Source organism: Phaenicophaeus curvirostris, chromosome 1, assembly GCF_032191515.1.
Source record: "Phaenicophaeus curvirostris isolate KB17595 chromosome 1, BPBGC_Pcur_1.0, whole genome shotgun sequence".
NCBI classification, from domain to species: domain Eukaryota; kingdom Metazoa; phylum Chordata; class Aves; order Cuculiformes; family Cuculidae; genus Phaenicophaeus; species Phaenicophaeus curvirostris.
In genome coordinates, this window is record NC_091392.1 from 15,515,443 (window position 1) to 15,532,901 (window position 17,459).

Below are 17,459 nucleotides of genomic sequence, written 5' to 3' on the forward strand. Positions count from 1 at the left end.
AAGTAAGATTTATTCTAAATCTAATCCAGTCCTTAAGGTCCTGGTTTCCTGAGAACATAGGGGAGAAAATGATGCTGCATAATGCAGTCATTGCATACCCCATCACCCACAAATTCTCACCAGCACATCTGTGTTTCTTCGATGTAGTTCTAATGCTTTGTAACATGCTTCCAACCAGCATAATTTTTCTTCCTCCTCTTCTTTTCTTTCCTCTAGGTCTCGGTTTAAGAATATTGTTTCAGCTTGAAATTGAAAATATTTCCAATAAATTCTTATTGTGAAAACAAAACGTCTTAACCTTCCTGTCCAGAACCCTCTGCAGAGCCTTCCTGCCTTGAGCAGATGGACACTCCTGCACAATTTGGTGTTGTTTGCAAATTCGGAGAGGGTGCACTCGATCCCCTAATCCAGATAATTCATAAAGATATTAAACAGAACCACCCCAACACTGAGCCCTGGAGAACACCACTTGTAACTGGCCACCAACTGGATTTAAATCTATTCACCACAACTCTCTGGGCCTGCCCATCCAGTCAGTGTTTTACCCAGTGAAGAGTGCACCCATCCAGGCCACGAACAGCCAGTCTCTCCAGGACAGTGTTGTGGGAAATGGTGTCAAAGGCTTTACTAAAGCCTGATTTCTAAACTTTGCTATTTTGAGGACTCTTAAATAGCATTCTATGGACTTTTGTATGGAACAATTACTCAAGGACTACAAGGATCTGATCCTTAGCTTTTGCCACTCGCTAACTAGCTTCTGTTTCAAAATAATACCTGGAGTACAGTCAAGGAAGAGCTAAATATTTTAATTTATTTCAAAATTCAAGTATAAGCATTGATCTGGTGTTGCTATCAACAGCCACACTATAATGAATACCGTCATGCATGCCAAACGCAGTATCAAATTAGTTCTACTATCTCTGGAGACTTCATATTAAGTAGGGATTATCCAATATTTGCCTATGAACAAACTAGTTGGTTTGGTAGGATCCGTCAACATAACTTCCCAGCTCTGGACACTCTGAAGATGTAAGGCATAGGGTACGAATATAGCCATGTCAGAGTAAAACAACAAACTGTAAGCATGTAGCAAATCCAACTGTGACAAAGTTATCCTGCCTGAAGCTTTCATGTCAAAGGAATGGAGTTCAAAATGATTACAGAAAATCACCAGTATAAAAAATTAACAAGCAGACAGATAAATGAAGTAATTTATTTACATATTTAGGAAGAGATTTACTTACTCAGAAGAGCTAAACAACTGAGAGCTGCAGCTTGTAACTTTGCATTTTCAGGATAGGTTTTAACAGCCTTCACAATGACCTCTGGAACCTTGTGTAATACAAGGATATTGAAAAAATTTCCTGAAAACAAATAAGATCTAAAATGAGTATAAACTCATACCAAGAGCTTTACATGCATTTAACACAAATTTTTCAAGACACAATGCGCAAACTTTGTCTGTAGTAAACAGTGGATTTCTTATTATAGGGCATGACACAATAAAGTTTTATTTATGGAAAGAAGAGGTCAAGGACAGGAAAGAGCTGGGATCTAGGTTCTTTGTGTTTTTTACAAAAGACTGAGGTTTAATGCAAAATGAAGTGCACATTGTCATCAAAATCAGAAAAAATACAGTCAGTGTATCATTTGCAGACTTCCTGCCAGGAAGCGAATGCAGTCCTGGTCTTGAATTCCTGAAATGATTTGATTTATGCTATCAAGCAAGTGGTTTAACCCTGTTTTGCTCTCTGTTTTCCTTATTAAACACACGGGGGACAGCATAATAAATACAGAATTCATACATTCTAGAGTAGTAGAAAAAATTATCTCTTGATGACAAATATATTTGAAGCACAACTTTTATCATAGGCTGTACAGTATTTCATATTATACATTGAATATACGGAATTATGCAAAAAGCAAGCAAATGAAAATAACTTTCCCATTTCTTGCAAAAACAAGTATCATGCATAAAATAATTTAGCAACACTCACTTCATATAATACAGTTAACAGCTATGGTTTCTATACTGATATTCAATTTTGTTTAATTCTTGATTTGTAAAAACAAGAATCACATTAACAACATGAAAGTTCAAACAAAATCTGTACCAACATTTCTCAAATCCTTCAGATAAAGTCTGAAATTAAGAAGTTTCCCATATTTGTGCATATAAAAATATAATTACATACAGCAGAAAAGATAACCTAATTTCTTTCCTTTAGTTCTGGTCCTCAGTCCTGTAGTCCCATTAATGGGACTCAATTTTTCATGGAGAGATAAGTACCTCTCTCAGTGTTTTATGACTTGGTTCAATTAGACCAAATTAACAGAATGCTTAAGAACAGACTTTAAGGAAAGCCCTTTCCAGAGTCATCATTCTAAAACCCTGGCCCTAACATCTATACAATTGCAACTGAAAACAGTATTTTAACTCCTACCCTGTAGCAGTTTGGTCATGCTATATGTAAATGGAAACAGCATGTTTGTGTAAATATGTTACTTACCCAACAGAACTTAATAATCTTACGCTATGTGATGAGTAATTTTGTTGGACTTGGGGCCGGCCAAACAGGTATCAGGAAGTTAAAACTCTGACAACAGTGAAATCTACGATAGTCATTACCAGATTAGCAATGATGATGATTTTGGAAGCTGGTAGATGCTGACTTTACGATTCCATTGCCAGTTAATAAAGGTTTAGAAAGACAAATGTCCATCAGAATAATCTGGGAAGCTACACTGGGTATATGGAAATCTTCCAGGCTATTTCCAGGACCACCCAGCAATTTCACATTTATCTAACTGTGTGGTGCTGTGGACACCTCTTCCCATAACTCTCCTGAAGCGCCTCCTTAACAAGATGAAAGGATTCTGTTATGCTGAAAGAAGAAACGGATCTTGTGCCTACTCTACTGCCACTATTACTTGTTGGTCAGCACACATGCATGACAAGCATGTGACAAACCAGGCTGGTTATGCTTAGAGCAAGATCAAGGGACGTCAACAGAGTTGCAGTGGCCCCACAAGTGCTTGGTTTCCCTGCCTACCTTCAGCTGGCCTTGCACAGGAAACTATTCAAGGGCAATGTCACCTCTTGCCAGAAAAACTGCAAATACAACCAAAATGCCTACCACATTTTCTTGAAATTTGTATTTGGCTTTCTGAAAGGGAAATTGAAGTTGCTCTGAGTTGCACTCAAGTTTGATCTGTATTTTCTACAATATCTGCATGAAGAAGTAGAAACTGATGGTGAAAGGATGGAACTGACTTGATTAAGGGAGTCATCCACTGGTGCCATCATCTATAATAGCTTCGGGCCACCACCTGCAAGAAGTGGCAGGTCACGAGAAAGACCTTGGCTGAGTCCTTGAAGAACCAGCCATGGAGTGTGGGCTTGGGCAGCTACTCACAGTCTTTTTGCACACATAAGGCAGAAAAACATTTATTTCCATTTGAACTTCCTATTATGTGGCCCTTGGCAACTGCTCTGATCGGCTTATTATAGTGGCAAGAGAGAGCACAGAGTTGCCAAGAAGCAAAACAAATCCCTTTCTGACACTGCTTCAATTTCTCTTGATGTGACACTAGCCCATGTAAGCCTGGACAACCAAAGTACTTTTGCCCAAGTCAAGGGAAGTCCAGGAAGCGGCAGTTCTTTTACCTCTGCAGCACAGGGGGCTCCAAGCATAGGTCTCTGAAGGTAAACACATTGCAAGGAGGAAACAGAGACTCTTGGAGAGTAACTCCAATTCCGTTGCACCAATCGTTTCTCACACATTCAGCACTGACACTTCAATAAAAAGAAATCTAGAAGGAATTTTCTTCCTTTCTGAAGTAACTTCATATAGAATGGGATCTATTGATGTCCCATCTTGTGTTTGTCCCACTATAGTCTTTTATGGCAGCTTTTGACATTGTTACTAATATTTAACACAAAACGATACCATATTGACTGTGGCCAGAGTTATCTCAGTATGTTTGCATCATAGAGACATGGAGCTATACACAATGCTTAGGATTAACTGGAATAGTACTTCTCTTCTCGCATGTAGCACTTGCTGTCCAGCTCTTACAGAGTCAGAGGAAGCTGACCATAAACAACTGTGTAGACTTACCCAAAGTAAGCTTATGCAACAAACAGCAACTCACTTCCTGAACTGTTTCACTATGGAGGAAACTTTTCATCACTTCCACTATAACATTGTAGCAGCGCACATTTCCAGACATAAGCACTTCCACATTGCTGGCTAAGAAAGAAAGAGAAACAAATATTGCTTCTTAAGAAAAACCCCATGTTGATAGCATTCTAATTCCGACTTTATTTAAGTAGATTTATTTAGTTGCCTTGCAACTTGAGGGAAGCTGACATTTTTTTTTCTTAGTATCGCCACAGAAGACATTAAAGACTACCAACACTTGGAAATAATTCATTAAGTTCAGAGTCCATATTAACATCTATGGATTTGTTCCATTCTGTATCAGGCCATGTAACAGAAACCTCCCTATACACTTTTCTTACGTAACATTTTTCTTAAAGCTGAACAAATTGTTTTACAAATGTTAATTCAATCTTATAAATAGTGTTTACAACATGATTGCAATCAGGTAAACATTTTACAGCACTTCAGTAATACTCCTGGGGCATACAAGTAAGAAAAAAATTAGTAATTTTTTTTTCTAATAATATCATCTATTTGACTTAATAATGTTTTTTTCCTAAGTTTTCTTTCTTCTTTAAGGGGCAAGTTAGCAGGTTATTCTTTTAATTTCAATCAGTTCCACCGTATGCCTATTGTGTACTGAGGGTACAGAAATGTGCATCCAATGCTCCTGCAATGCTTTGAAATTCACTAAAAATTCTGCCCAGAATCACAGAAATTGGCAGGGGATGCTTGAGGTCATCTAGTCCAAGTCCAAGTCCCTGCTCAAGGAGCACCATCTAGAGCCAGTTGCCTACGACCACCGCCAGAGAGCTTCTGAGTATCTCCAAGGCTGGAGATTCCATAGCCCCTCTGGACAACCTGTACCAGTGCTTGGTCACTCTAATCCTATTTACTGCTTATTATCCAGGTCAGACACAGAAATCAACAGGACATTCACATGGACAATTAAAAAGACAGAATGCATCCTCTCCCATGGAGGACAGCGTGATCCCACATGCAGTAATTTAAGGCAAACCATCATCATGGCAGTTAAAGCACAGTGTGTGAAAACATCCTCGTAGTACATCTCATCTAACCAGAGTGTGAGACAGAATATGAATCCGAAAAAAAAAAACAAACCCAAAACTTTGAGAAAGTCCTGGCCCCAGTGAATGAAAGGGAGTCCTGTCACTGACTCCAAAGGAGTCGGCATTACTCTGCTGAGGTCTATAAACTTTCTTAATTGTTCTTCCAACAGCTTGGCTTTCCTGTATACAACCGTATTATTAAAGATGCTCAGTCTTTTTAAAGCAGCAGGAGATCTTCAAAATAATATATACCTTTGAAGAGTAAATAATGATAGTAAAAACTCTGAGTGGGAAGCATTTCTGAAGCATTCCTTTTGATAGTGAAGTAAGTACCTTTCACAGTGCTTTCAGATGACAACGATTTGTTTATAGTATTCTCAACTGAAAACAATTTTTTAAAGGTATGTTTCACAAAATGATATTGTATTACTTCACAGTAAGTTATCATTTCACAGATGACAATTATAAACATATTAAAATATGTATAAGAATCTAAAATTGCTTACTACAGACAGAGCATAATTCCAAGCAATGGCCCATTTGCAGGGAGAAACCATTTCCCACAACTAGCTAGAGAAAAGCAGGTGGAATGGATCTCACTAAATCTTAATCACCAGAACTTGGGCATCTAGATTCTCAACAAGAATCAATTAAGAGATCTAAGCACTTTGCATGGTGATTCATCCCACCTGTAACAGATTCCTCTCTTAGGGGTAGGTAAATTTCCTCAAGGTGCCTGTTTCTCCCCATTAAACAAAGAAGAAGCCTGGATAGCTGCCTACAACTACCATATGGACAGCTAACATTCTGTGACCTATCACCCATCTACGGACTCTGGAAACAGTCAGCAGCGAAGCATTTTCTCTTTCCATCAAAATACTGAGATTGGAATAAACTCTTACCCTTCCATTCATCATGACATATGAGCTGGAAAAAAGTCTACATATGTGCTAGTGAATGAAGGCACAGTGGGGTACAAATCCTTGATGTAGCTCATTTGGAATAGAGACTTGAACTTCAGGGCAGGAGGAAACAAACATTTTACTACCGGGTAAGATAGAATGTCTACTCACAGTGAATGATTTTCTCCATGGTGTCCTTGGAGGACTACATTTTCTTGCAGGCACTGTGGGATGCCACAGACCAAGAGTATGAATACTGGCAGAAGTAGCCCAACTCTGCACGTTCATGTGTGAGCTATCTCTGTTTCTCTGATGATTTTCAATCTTTCCTATCAGAAATGAGAGTGCTAATCCAAAACCAAATACCTACTTTAGAGCAGGTCTCTGCCATGCCCTTCTCTAGTTACACTTTGTATAAGTATTTCCTGTTTTAAAAAGGTTTAAAAGCTGGTATACTCTTCCTTAGAAAATGGTAATAACTTCGGGGCTAGGGTAAAACTATTTCTGGCCCAAGGAATACTTTACTTTTAAAACACCAACTGGGATGGAAGGAAGTTTGAGAAACAGAAATTAAATAGCTTGGAGTCTGATGAAATGTGGGACACACCAGTCTACTTCTTGTTTTGTGACACACATGGGGTCAGCAAGGCTCCTGTAAAGCCAGAGAGGATGTGTGAGCAATGCTTTGCAAGGAAGCATGTTTACGAGAGTACAACATTATGTACCTCATAGAAGACACAGAGAGCAGGACACTGCTCTGTGCTTGCCACAATTGTGACTACCAGCAGGAAGCTGACAAGAGCTGCTGCTGTGTCAATAAGATCAAATTGCTGTCAACAAATCAACACAAATCATCAAGCATATTTCCCAGGATCTGATTTTACACACAATAGGGACTGCTGTTAACAGAAGACAAAAAAAATGAAGACATTTTCTTCCAGTCCTATTGCACAACACCTGAGGACATGGTAAGACGTGCATGGTGCCACTAATGCTCCTGATTGTAGCCAACACTGAATGATCAGTGGATGGTGTCAGGGCCCAGATACAGGCCATCGGATATGTGTGGGTAATTTTTCCCTTGTGGAACAGCCTCTGCCAGCAGTGTTCTTTACTTGCTACCCAAACTGACTGAAGATTTATTTAGTCAATAAGTATCTCTCACATTTCAAGCATTAAAAAAAGACAGGGCAGCATCTTGAACTTTGACATCTACAATTATGATGTTCACTACCATGTACTCCAAGCAGTAGAAAGTCTCTTTCTGTTCTTTATGAGAGATTTCAGCTTTATCAAATTGGTTGAATATGAAATTTTCCCATGAAAAATGACTACTCAGTATTTCCCAAAGAAAACAGACAAATGGTTTGTATTGCAACTCCAACTCCAAACCAGTTCTCACTAATTTTTCAGTCACTGGAAGATTACTGCAAATTGAGGTGAGCATGCTATGGGGAACGGAAAATAACTTCCAATAACGCACTTACGTGGACCAGCTAAGGAATGTAATGAATAAAGTGCTGGAAGAATCACCTCTTCTTTCTCTGGAAACTCTTTAAATACTTTCAGTATGATCATATGATCTTTGCTTTCAACAAATTCAGTCAGCTGCTCTTCTGGAACTAAAATGAAAAGCAAGAGAGATACAGTATGCTTTCAGGAAATAGTTCATATCCTGGTACAACATGAGAAGAGAGAACTGTTTTTATCAGTTTCCTTACATTTATTTTCCACGTTTTGCAAAAAGTAAGATACTCTCCATACACATCATCTTCCACAGTCAGAACTTCTTCTATCATACCTAAGGTTCTCTATAAAGACCTTCTTCTAGCCTACACTCCATGTGACTGAGTTCTGACCTTTAAACGCTTGCCTGTGAATCAGTACTTTAAAAGAAGTCTTTTAGCCTTTTTCACATAACAAACTTGAGATATCCCTCATCAAGACAGTATACATGCTCAGCCTTTCCTTTACCTATGGTGAAAGCAATTTGATGGAAAGCTATTTTGCATGCCCTGTGATTCTATTTCACTTCTCAACTTTTTTTTTATAATGGAATTCTTTCCATAAAGACTACAGTCATGCTTTAATAATGACTTACCTTCATTGTAATAATGGCTTAAGGTTTTTCCATCCCTGCCCCCTGTCATTTGTACTGACATAACTGCGTGGCCATGCAGTGAACCAGATAAGGGAACTGATCCAGGTTGAGAAAGCACAACACATTTAAAATTTCATAAGCAGACTCATTTTCTGAAATAGGTTCAAGCTAGTCTTTAAACATGCAATCCTGGTTTTGCAAATAATAAAATGTCACTAATCCTTATTCCAGTGTTACTGACTAATATTGAATCCCATCTTTTCAGTAAACTACAGTCAGGAATGAAGAGACATTTTGATTTCTTGAAAATGTCATACTCATTGCTATAATTCAGAAAATTTGTGATACTGCTTGGAAAATCTGTTTTGTGCTAAACCATTCAAAAAACCACATACAATACACAAACCAGAATTTGGAATGCAAGAATTCATTTACTGCAGTTAAATAAATACCTGCAGTCCCCTCCCAGCCTATACATTTTTCTAACTCAACAACTACAAGATATAAATACCTTTCTCAAAAAGTTTGTGTAATGCTTTACATCCATGTTGCTGGATCTCTTCATTTTTAGGGAAGGTGTGCATGGCATTAAATACCAAGGAAAAAACATCCACCTCTTCCTCCAAGAGCAGGAAAGCAATTACATCTGAATAACAGAAGAGATTAAGTGTTGCGCTGACTAGTTCTCTATGTTTTTACTGAAGAACTGTACTTACACATTAAAATCCATAATTCTTTAACACTGCCCTTAAAATACACTCTGATGGCTCAAACTCAGGTTTTTGTAAGACCCAGGAGAAAGTTATCTCTGAAGGTAGCATTATGTTTTACAATACAACTGATGTAAAACATTACTGCCAAAACGACAGTTTCCACTCTCCACTACTGCTCCCAACTTGTACTGCTTTGTCTGACCCCTCAATGAACCAAATCAACTCACTAAACTAGTAGAAAATTAACCCACAAAAAAAAAACAAACGTTTTTTTCAGTCACAGCAAGCTGAAAGGTTTCATTAAGAAGTAAAAAGTTGATGGAAGAGGGTAGGACTACATTGGCTGAGGAAACAAGGGGATTTGAAATTTCAGCAAATCATGAAATCAGTCCATCTGTATCATAAAACCCTGTTCTCACTCTCTCAGTCATTTGTTCCACCTGAAACTGAACTGAAAAGCTGATCTTGCCTTTGTCCTTATGACATTAAAAAATTCTGAAAAAAAATTATCCTACAGCTTGAGTAGGCAAAAAGATTCAAATTCATGACAATTTTTCAAGCTTACCCCAATAACAGTAGAATTCATAACGCCTGTTCCAGAGTTTCAGCTGCAGCTGGGGTTTTTTTTTGTATTTTGGTTCTTTTTAAAAGAAGATCTTTCTATACAGCATTCACACTGGCCTGACAGCTCTGCTTATAGTGCAATTCAAGTTTACAGGCATACATAAATAAAGAACACTAAGAGATTTGACAAGGCAAAATTTCAAATATTTTTCTGAAGTTGAGAGTTTAAGAGCAACAGTAAGGAATAAGAGGAATAAGAAATAAGAAAGCAGGAATAAGAAATTAGAAAAACAGTCAGGAATAAACTGTTACGGAATATCCAGCCAACAGTTTAGGACCCCCTTTATGGTACCTCACAATCAAAAGAGACAAGCTGCTGATCACAGTTACTCAGTAATAGCCAGATTTTACTACTGTTATTATTATTAATAATAATCACACAGTGTAATGCCTTATAAGGAGACACTTTATCAACAGATAAAGTTAGGCATCCTATCTAAGCTAGTCCTCCAGACATCTCTACAATTAAAAGGGAGAGGAAAACAGGTTCAAGGGGTAACTGACATGAAAAAATAGACAAACGAATAACATGAACCACCCTCTGAAAGCACCTGTCTCACTTTACTGGCTACAGCAGAAGCTAGAACAGATGGATTACCTTTAACTACCTGAAGTCAAGTCTAATCCTTAGGCTGTAAATAAGGCAGATTCCAAAGCCTGTTAAAGTTAACAGAAACATTCCTATTCTAACAGCAATTTGTGCTAATATTATAAGCTTGAATAAAAGTTAATGTCTCCCTTGGGGAACAGAACATCTCCCTTGGGGTTCCTCTTTAATTTCAACAGAAGATGAGGAATCTCAGCACCATGAGAAAAGTTCTCAACAACTGGTAAGATTAGGTCCCTGCAGAGCAGAGTAACAGAAATCAGAGGTGATATGCTGCTTTCAAAAGCACTAAAGAAGCAAGACAGAACATTACCAAATTTATACTTTGGTAAGAAAAAATAAACTCTTCCTTATTTTACTTAACTACTTAACAGCAAGAATTTGTGTCTATCCCAATAACGAGTTGGTAAAATTAACCAGTCATGTTCTTCACAGCTTGGCAGTCTGGAGAATAATTTCTACATAGCTAAAAAAAGGTGCAAAACAGTGCTCTTACTTGGTATACAACCTCAAATGACAAGTGACTTTATAGAGTAAAACTGAGAGAAAAATCAGATCCACATACAGTCATATACTTTATACCACAGTTCTGTTTTTTAAAGGCTTAGACAAAGTAGGAAAGTAGAACACACACAATACCTGACATAAGGAGTAGATTTAATGCTTTCAGTCCTATTACTGAGAGATTTAGGTTTCCTTTGTGGACTGTAAGCAGTTTAAGAATCTGCCTAAAAATTAAGGGGAAAAAAAGGTAAAAATAGTTATGACAAAAGAAATGTTAACATACACAAAAATGTTCTCAAATGTTTACTTTAAAACTAAAAATAGTTACAGAAATTAGCAAACAGCACCATTCTGCTTGCAGCAAAAGCTAATATACCGTGAAGGATCAAGGGTTTGCTGGAAGAGAAGCAGCAGTTTCCCAGGTAAACAACTTGAACAGCATCTTGAAGAAGTCTACCCTACCTAAGTTTCCACCATACAGCACATACATGCTGGCCAACTCACTAAAAAGAAACATTTCATTAACTGCCAACTGTACACTCCTTACTTTCTGCGTGGGCTAGTTTGAGACTCATGGATATCAACGTCTGAAATGCTGCATCAGATTCAACCAAAACTGACTTTTAAACATAGCAAGTGCCAGACAACGCGTTGTGGTTTGAGCTAAATTATAATCAGTTTTGTGACTAACTCAGTTGCTGCAAGTTTAGTCTCTGAAAGCTAACTGCAAGTTTCTGAGACAGTGTTCTCCCAAAGTGATAACACAGGGCATTGGTATGCAAAAAGGCCAATGCTTATATTTAATCAAGGATATCCTGAAGGCTGGCAGAAAAGGGGCTGCACCTTCGAGGATGGGCAAATAGGGCAGGTGAACCTAAACTGACCAACAGAGTATTCCACTCCATATATGTCATACTCTGTATAAAACCAAGAGATCCCAAGGGTCTCTCTCTCTTCTGTCATGGCAAATGACCAGGGAGGACATCATCTGTCTAGTTGCTCCTGATCCCAGTTCCTGAGTCCAGCTCCATCCTAGCCATGGACACATTCCCTCGTGTCTGCTCTACAATATCCGTGGTGACGTATAGTCATCGAGGGGTAGGGGTGATACCTCATATATTTCTACATATTTATTATCATTATTTCATTAAAGCTGTAGTTTTAGTTTCCAACCTGCAAGTCTTTTTCCTCTCATTTCCCTCTCTCCCCTTTCCCTGTGGGGTGGGCGGGGGGAGTGACTTGGAAGCTCAACTCCATGGTTTTAACTGCCAAAATTTAGCCAGGTGGGGCTGAACTGTGACACAATGCTAAGTAGTCTGAAAAATCCAGTGCACGTATCAAACTGGGCACCCAAAAATCAGTTGCTATATTTAACACATTTTGCTCTAACTATCATCTGTAAAATAGTGACCACAAATCCATAACACTTCCTCTATAAACAAAATTTTCTAGACAATATTGATGAGCACTAAGAAATGCTGAGACGGAAATGAAGAGGACAGTTTTTACACAAGGTATCAGTCCTGTACAGTAAATAAGGTAGTGGGCCACACATTGAATGATGTTGATGACAGAAAATAAATAAGCATTGACTTTGAACTGACTGAAGCATACCTTGAAAAGGGGGGAAAAAAGAGATCATGTAATTAAAAGCTAATTAAAACTGGATAGGCTCACACAAAAAAAAAAAAATTCAAGAAACTTGTTGCAGTGTTTGATCAACTTCACAACCACAACAAAATAAATAATTAAAAAAGTTTGCTTTTTTTTTTTAAATGTTTAAGTGGAGTTTCCTGTATTTCAATTTGTGCCCATTTCTTCTCAATCTGTCACTGGGCGCCACCAAGAACGGCCTGGCTCTGTCTCCTTTGCTGTCTCCATCAGGTATTTACACACACAAATAAGATCCCTGCTTGCATGAGTCTCTCATACCAAAGGCTGAAGAAACCCACCAAAATCTGCAACCATTTAGAAGCTGATGTAATAACTTTATATAAATATATTTCATTGCATATATATGCTGCCATGATAACCAAGCATTCCAGAAGGCTCATTGCACATGAAATACTTACTGGTGAACACCCAGTACTTCCCAGTCCTTCCCAACATCCTTAGGAGCTATGTTCTGCAGAGTACTTGGACAAATTTCTATTAATTTACAAAGAAGTGACCAACTCATCTGTAAAACAAAAATAGAATGGATATTCTGTTTGGAATGTCAATGTTGTCTTCTAATATTCTTGGCTTTTGGAAGATGGGTGTTCTGAAAAGTTATCTAGCCAAATCAGTAACAGAAAATTATTTAACACAAGACAAACAACATAAAAAGTTAAAAGATGTGAGGTAAAACAGACATATTAATTATTATGAACACATCATACTCAATGTGCCCCCACACTGTGTGAGGAGAAAGGACACAGTTAAAAGAGTTGCTCATAGAGAGATAATGCGATCCATAGTACGTTATCATAGCCCAGGTAAGGCCACTGCGCTATTACAGGTAGTCCAGTTTTATTGAAGAACAGCCGTTTCCAAAAGAATTTGCCATTTAATTGTAAATTATAAGAAGAAAGGGTATGTTTTTAAAGGTGTCCAATGGTTTAAATGGGGAGGAGATACCTAAACAATACTCTATATTTCATATTCTTAACATCAATCCTTAGTACTGTGTGCTTTCAAAATATAATGAAGACAGTGGAAGTTTTGAGATTATAAGGAATGAAGGATGAACTAAAACCAATATATTTGTTCTTAGTAACTACCTGCTCTATCCTATGCAAATTCTTTGATTTTCAAACATTTCTAAACAATGCCAAAACAAACAAACAAACAAAAAATTCAAGATGAAGCAGATTTTACAAGAAGGATTTAAAACAAAGCATAAAAATTTCTTTTGCCATACGAATAAAGAGAACAAAAGTTGCTAAAGTAGGTTTGTGTGCTTTAAGAATGGGATCAAGACAGAAGACAACCTAAGTATAGCTCAAAAACTATATGCATAACTGGATCAGTTTTCAGCAGGAGAGTTATGTAAAGCAAAGGAACTAAGACAGGACAGCCAGCAATAGGAATGTAAATGGCTACCTCCAAAGAGTTTAACTGCATGGTAAGTGCATGATCTCTAACCCTGCAGTCTGCAAGACTAGAGACATGAAACTGCAAGTCTGGTAGTGTAGAGGTACCCACAAGGAACAGCCATGGGCTTGAATCTAATCACCTTTCATGACAGCTTTGGCGAATATGAGAAAGGTGATGTAGCTCCCTGGGAACTGGAATTCTGCTTTTACCTTTCACATACTTGGCTACATGGGCTATGTTCACACTATCTGCAGCAGGTTTGTGCCTGTTTCAGTTTAGATTTGCAGAGCCAAATGATTTAAGTCAATTACAACCTTAACATCTGCAGATCAAGCTTGACCACAAGTCATTTTCTGTGCTCTTCTGTTGCTTGGACAGGGAGATGGCTTTCTCAGCATGAGACTGCAAACCAATTACTACGGATATTCAGGAAGATGAAGCTGGTCTGTGGAACTGAGTCCTGACTAAACACAGGTGCAAAGAATAGTCTTAGCAACCATCAGTCCTCACTAAGATGAGGGTATATAACTACCGAATTTCCCATATTACAAGCAAAATAGAATTTATCAGTGACAGTCAATCAGAGACAAGTTTCAAACCTGTAAGGCTCAGACATTGTAGAGGTGACCATTAATTCATACACTGTGTATTGCTTAGAAAAGATTTTATTTTAAAAGTTCCACTTCGTGACATACTAACTGTTCTTGTAGAATTTAGAACCTGATGAAAATTTGCTTTGTGACTTTAGAAAATCCTTTTTGTATTAAAACTGTTTCTGATGAAATTTATATTTCCACTAAACACTTCTTATAAATGACCTCTGGATCCAGAGAAGACCAAAAGACACATCTGACTTGATGACATATGGTCTATTTTACAATATTGAAATCACAATCTGAGATTACAGAGAGGTTATTATCTGTTTAATAATTACATAAGGAAGTAATGATCTTTTAAAGAATGGAAACAGAAGTCCTAAAAGTTACAAGGAAAACAAAAAACATTAAACAAAGCCATTCTTATAAACACTTAAACAGGTCCCTGTACACAGAAACAGTTGTTGGCCACACTGAAACTGTTATTTTTAAATCAGACCCTTTTCATTTGTAGCATACAATGAATTTATATTACATTAGGTCACACCTTCTAAGTGAGACATAATAAAGCTCTGCTGACTGCTTCTCACTCAAGCGTAAAATATTTTGCTGTACAGCCTCTAAGATGCCTAAATCATTGCCAGCCAGTAACTGCAGAATCTACCATATTTACTTAAAGGCATCTATTTTACTTTAAGGCACAATAAGCTTTTCAGCCTAGTACCTTCCTACTTCTGAAGAAGCTTGCAGGGTTTATGCCTGTAGTCCAACCCCCATTGGTACCTGCGGTATTAACCAATAAAGTAAGTTTATCCTTTACAAGCCAGTGGAGCGGCAGCTCAACATGATGCTTTGTAAGCAACTAAGGAGGGGAGGGAGAGAAACTCTTCACTTCAGATATCTCTCTTGCTTTTTTTACTCTGTTAAGTGAATCAATTTTACCACAATGCCAAAAGCAAAAGAGGTCAATAAATCCTTTCATTCAATGAAAATCCATTAGTAGTGTAAAGAGACTTTACTGAAATGAGGACTACATCACTTCACCACTGTCATAAAGTGGGAATTATGGATTCACAAAGCCTGTAAACGAATTGCAGTGAATGAGCAAGATGACAGAGCTCTACTAACATATTGTGGATGTTTGTAAATATCATAACTGAAAGTGAAGGAAGAGCTGCCTACAGCATTTTATGAAGAACAGGATTTCAGCTTTGCACTGGCTATGAATTTCACACTTAAATGTAATGTAGTAATGCAAAGGAGCTCCAAAACTTCTTAATTGAAACACTGTATGGTGTTTAATTTTAAAAGTCTATGTTAAATCATAGTTAGGCCTTTCAATGTGGTTAAAATAAATATTAAACAATCCCTATCTTCCTTGCACTTCAGAGAGTCTTATGCTATCACTTCAGAAATATTTCTGGGCAGTGCTTTTGTGAATTGTTATATACGTAATATGCTTTGTCTTTAAAATAGCTGCTAATTCATCCTTCTGTATTTCTTAATGACCTAAGAGTAAACTAAGTTAAAACTTCAGACTCTGCACAAGTATTTGTTCTTCAAAGGAAGCTTGAGATCACTGTTGTTCCAGCTTAATCACTCTACAAGCACAATTTCATATTTTAATCTTAATGTTATGCTTTTGACTTCTCAGCTAAGGTCTGCTAGACAAAATGCCTCTTAAAAATACTATTATTTAGGAGGTATTTGCAATATTATTTATGTTTTGCCTTCTAGTTGAACTGAAAAAAGTAAAGGATGCCAAAAATACAGTAACCATACAAATGGGCTTAATAAAAAAAAATCTATTGAGTTGCACAGAAATCTGGAGCTCATAAACATCTTTTAAACATAACATAGTCAGAAATTTAATATATGCCTGCCAGGAAGGAGCTGTTTTATGACAAGTCTGGCAGCTGTACCATGAGTACAACATCAAATTGTGCAAGTGCCACACCTCATCTAAATGTGCCAATGTTAAGTTACAGGAGGAGCCAAGCAGAACCTTAAATTGCAGAACCACCTCTTAACTATTTTTTTTTTTTGGTCCTTTGAAAAACTGGGCTAGTGCAACTCTCTTTCTAGGACAGGACTACATGGGTATGAATTCATTTTATACAATGATTCAGCTCAGGAAAGACATGTATCCATTGGAGCAAATCCAGAGGAAGGCCACATAGATGATCAGAGGGCTGGAGCACATCCCGTACGAGGACATGCTGAGAGAGTTGTGCTTGTTCAGCCTGGGGAAGAGAAAGCTCCAGGGAGATCTTATAGCAGCCTTTCAGTACTTCATGGTGGCCTACAGGAAAGCTGAGGAAGGGCTTTTTAACAGGGAGTGCAGTGACAGGACAAGGGGTAATGGTTTTAAGCTGAAAGAGGGGAGATTTAGATTAGATATGAAACTTGTTACTGTGAGGGTGGTGAGGCACTGACATAGGTTGCCCAGAGAAGTCGCAGATGGATGGTCCCTCTCTGGAGGTTTCCAAAGTCAGATTGAATGAGGCTTTAAGGAACCTGATTTAGTGGAAGGTGTCCCCGCCTACGGCAGGGGGGTTGGATCTAGATGATCTTTAAGGTCTTCCAACCCAAAACATTCAATGATTCTGTGACCATAATTCTGCTTTTCTGATGTTTTTCTAACCATGACACAATTTAATTTTGACACATCAAAACATACTAGAGAGCATCATTTGTAATCCAGAAGCCTGTACCACACTGCGTTCACACTGCTTAATTTATGTTTTCTACGTGTCCTCCTTTTGCCGCTTGGAGATGGAACCAGCAGTCCTGGGACACTCATCCCTTTAGGTGCAAGGGGACGGAGCTGCCTTTGGCAGCCCGGCGGCCCTTCCCGAAGTGTCCCAGGCCAGAGCGAGCCGAAGCTCCGCCTGGGAGCCGGGCGGGAGCGGGTGTCCCGGGACAGGGCTGCGGTGCCCGGTGCATCCCTCCCCCTTATGCCGCTTAGAGACGGAACCAGCAGCCGTGGGACACTCGTCCCTTTAACTGCAAGCGGACAGAGGTGCCTTGGGCAGCCCAGCAGCCCGTCCCAAAGCGTCCCAGAAGACAAGAAGCCAGCCCCAAACCCGGGAGCCGGG

General features: G+C 38.3%; 1 protein-coding gene across 2 annotated transcripts in view; it reads right to left on the reverse strand.

Moving 5' to 3' along the window:
- Positions 1–17,459, reverse strand: part of LRRK2 (leucine rich repeat kinase 2) — a 65,901-nt gene that overhangs the window by 47,718 nt on the left and 724 nt on the right. The window contains exons 3-9 of one of the 2 annotated variants that reach the window (XM_069883245.1): positions 12,760–12,866; positions 10,823–10,911; positions 8,751–8,885; positions 7,626–7,760; positions 4,122–4,253; positions 1,245–1,364; positions 121–242 (exon numbers count right to left, since the gene is read on the reverse strand). In XM_069883245.1, the coding sequence (XP_069739346.1) occupies positions 121–242; positions 1,245–1,364; positions 4,122–4,253; positions 7,626–7,760; positions 8,751–8,885; positions 10,823–10,911; positions 12,760–12,866 (840 nt within the window). Of the gene's footprint in view, positions 1–120; positions 243–1,244; positions 1,365–4,121; positions 4,254–7,621; positions 7,761–8,750; positions 8,886–10,822; positions 10,912–12,759; positions 12,867–17,459 lie in introns of both variants that reach the window. The other variant, XM_069883236.1, reaches the window with a different exon arrangement.